Source organism: Microsporum canis, genomic scaffold, assembly GCF_000151145.1.
Source record: "Microsporum canis CBS 113480 supercont1.5 genomic scaffold, whole genome shotgun sequence".
Taxonomy (NCBI): domain Eukaryota; kingdom Fungi; phylum Ascomycota; class Eurotiomycetes; order Onygenales; family Arthrodermataceae; genus Microsporum; species Microsporum canis.
This window is the reverse complement of record NW_003299165.1, coordinates 922,069-925,112: the sequence shown is the minus strand read 5'-3', so window position 1 is coordinate 925,112 and position 3,044 is coordinate 922,069. Positions and strand designations below refer to the sequence as shown.

Sequence of the window (3,044 nt, the reverse complement as noted above, 5' to 3'; positions counted from 1 at the left end):
CGAAAAGTAAGGCGAGGCGTGTGATTGGCTGGTACAAGCGCGAGGCACGCGAGACGATTATATAAGCATCTGCTTAGTAGGTGGGGGTATACGCTGAGTCAGCAGCACCCCCACTCTTTTTTTTATCAGACTTCAATAAACATTAATATAAATAGAACGTACACAGGACGAAAGATAGATCATGTCGATGCGCACAAGATGATAGGATTGAACGAAGATCAAGGGCATATATGTTCATTGACCAAACTATTTCCAGCAAGAAAGGAAAGACTAAATACAGCATCAAACTCAGGAAAGTCAATTCAGGAAAAAGCAAGCAGCAAATCAAAAGGGCGAGGACAGACAAGACGGGAGAAGCATATACATAGTAACATGTAGTTTCAACTGCAAGAAAGACTGGAGAAAAAAAAAAAAGCATAAGAAGAACTGAGCGCTATAGTTGCATTGCAGTCTTCCACCGCCACCGAGTTGATCACCCCCAGATCAGCAGTCTATCTCGTTTCGTCTCTGCGTTTCTTCCTATCGTGCCGACGATGTGCCTGGGTCGTATGTATGTATGTATGCGTGCATGGGCGGTTCGTCTGCCAGTCTGCCAGTCTGTCTGTCCGTCCGTCCGTCCAAATGAAGGGGGGGATTTGTGAAATTTGTTTTTTAAAAGAATGCCACGCCATTTGCCACGCCACCGCCACCTACGTAAAGAAGGGAAGGAAAAGGGAGAAGTAGAAGAAGATGGAGGAAGAAGGGAACGGAAAAGAACGAGCTCGAGTTCAACGTATTAATAGGAATGTCGAGTAAGTACGGTTAAGGTAATGTGCACTGCTAGAGAGTTATACCACTCAAGGCTGGAAAGGAAAACAAGAGCAAACGACAAAAAAAAAAGGGAGAAATCAACATCAACGATCCAAAGGGGGGAAATAGAAACGGGGGGATGTGTGTGGAGAGGAAAGAAATAAAAACATCAGAGATAAGAAGCAGAAGAAAAAAAAAAAAACAAAACTCGTTCATCATTTGTGTGCATGTTCGTTGTTATGTGCAGGTAGAGCGAAAAGCCAGGGCGTGCGAACAAACGTGCGTACATGCATGTGCTGCTGCTGTTGTTGTTGTGATGCGCGTAGGTCAAAGGGAGAATATAATTTTTTTGCTTCTTTTTTTTTTTTGCTCCATCATTCCTATTAAATCTTCGGTTCGGGGGGTTTTTCATTCGATCTTCGTACGGCATCTGCTTTTTGAGTGCGGGTTTTTTTTTTTCGGTTTTGTGTTTGGGTTCAGGTTGTTAAGTTCAAATTGTTATATTTTTTTTTTCTGCTCGAGTTGCTCGTCTGGGGTTCCCTTGTTTTATTACATGCGTTCATGTGTTGACGTTGGCAGTGTTACTCAAGAGGATCCATCTATATGGCTTGACCGTGGGTGGCCCCCCAGGTCGACATGGGAGGAGCGCCCTGATAGGAACTCTGGCCTGTGGCGGCGGTGTTGGAGTAGTATGGCTGCTGCGTGGGCTGAGGTTGTTGCGGGGCCTGCTGCTGGATGGAGGTGCGACGCTGGTGAGCGGCCTGGGCCTGGGCCTGGGCCTGAGCTTGATCGTAGTATCCGGACTCGCGTCTGGTGGGCGCGGGGCCAGGGTAGGTGGATCGTTGGTCGAGCGTTTGCTGCTGCTGCTGCTGCTGCTGCTGCTGGGTCTGCTGGGTCTGCTGCTGAGGGGGCGGTTTGGAGTCCATGGCGCCGGGCAGGCTGAAGCTGGCTCTGGAGTAGGCACTGGTGCTGGGGGATCCGGCAGGATCGATGGTGGTGGGTATGTCTGACGCGGACGGCCTGGTGGGTATGCTGGGCGTGCGGTAGAGGTGAGAAGGCGGAGGAGCGGCAGACGAAGGGGGGAAGGCCGTGGGGTAGCTGGCCGGGCCACGGTAGGCACCGTACTCCTCCGTCTTCGGGGGCAGGTCAGAGGTGGCCGCGGCCGGGCTCTGGAGGTAAGGATTCTGCTGGGGTGGCGCGACGCCGTAGCCGGGCACGGACGGAGGGGGTGGGGGCTGCTGCTGGTGCTGCTGGTGATGCTGGGCCTGCTGGTGCGGCTGGTGGGAGGAGTGCGTCGCGTAGGGAGGCTGGGGCGGCATGGCATAGTAGCCGGTGCTCTGGGGAGGCATGCCGTACTGGGGCACCATGGCGGCGGCCGGATTGGGGCGGTAGCCGTAGAGTGACTGCGAGGGATCACCGTCGTCGAGGCTGGGCTGATCGGGATCCTCGATGGGGGCGCGGAAGCTCTGTTTCGTGGTGAGTTCCTGGCGGGGGCGGATGTAGCGCAGCGACTCGACCATGCTGGGCGGGCTGAGGGCGCCGCGCATCACGTCGTCGACGCTGTAGTAGGAGACCAGGTGGTGCGTCACGCCCGAGACGGTGACGCTCATCGTCTTCTTGACCAGGCCGGAGTCCTTGAAGCCGTACGAGTCGACCAGGGAGCCGACGAGGGCGCGTTCGAGCTCGGACTGCTGTCCTCGCTCAGCGAACCCCGTTCCCACCCCGGCGCCAGCGGTGGCGGGCGAGGGAGCACCGGGCGAGTACGCACCCGCCGCGACGGCCCCGTTGGCGCCAGCTCCATTGTCCTGCAGGCGAGGGTATGGCTCTCCTGCCCGGGCAGACTGGGTTGGCCGTCTGCTGCCCTTCTTGACGGCGCGCTTCTTCTCGCCGGGAGGGAAGGGCTTGTCGAGCTCGCGGTAGACGAGGAAGTTCCCCAGGATACGGCTGGGCGACCAGGTGACGCCGTCGGTCCAGCGCTTGATGCCCGAGGCGTTCTCCTCGTAGATGAAGACGCTGCCCGAGCGGACCAGCTGGGCGCGTTCGCGGTCGTGCGGACGACGGGGGACGTGGTGCAGCACCCCGGTAAGACAGGCCTCGAAGAGGATGAGGGCATCGTGAGTCGAAGCCACGTAGCCAGTGTACGTGGGCTCCAGCACGGCCGCCGAGCCGTTGCCCATGGTGTATTGCAGGTAGCAGGAAGCAGGAAGAGAAGTCGTGTAGCAGCTCGGGTCGTAAACAGTCGTAGCAGCAGGCAG

The 3,044-nt window shown here is 56.5% G+C and overlaps 1 protein-coding gene across 1 annotated transcript; it reads right to left on the bottom strand.

The window, feature by feature from the left end:
* Nucleotides 1–1,388: 1,388 nt before the first annotated feature.
* On the bottom strand, nucleotides 1,389–2,966 carry MCYG_05420 (Ryp1; the record flags this gene model as incomplete). Its single annotated transcript, XM_002845505.1, has 2 exons — nucleotides 1,389–2,126; nucleotides 2,154–2,966. 2 exons carry the CDS (start codon nucleotides 2,964–2,966, stop codon nucleotides 1,389–1,391), a joined length of 1,551 nt encoding a protein of 516 aa, XP_002845551.1.
* Between the last annotated feature and the right edge of the window lie 78 nt (nucleotides 2,967–3,044).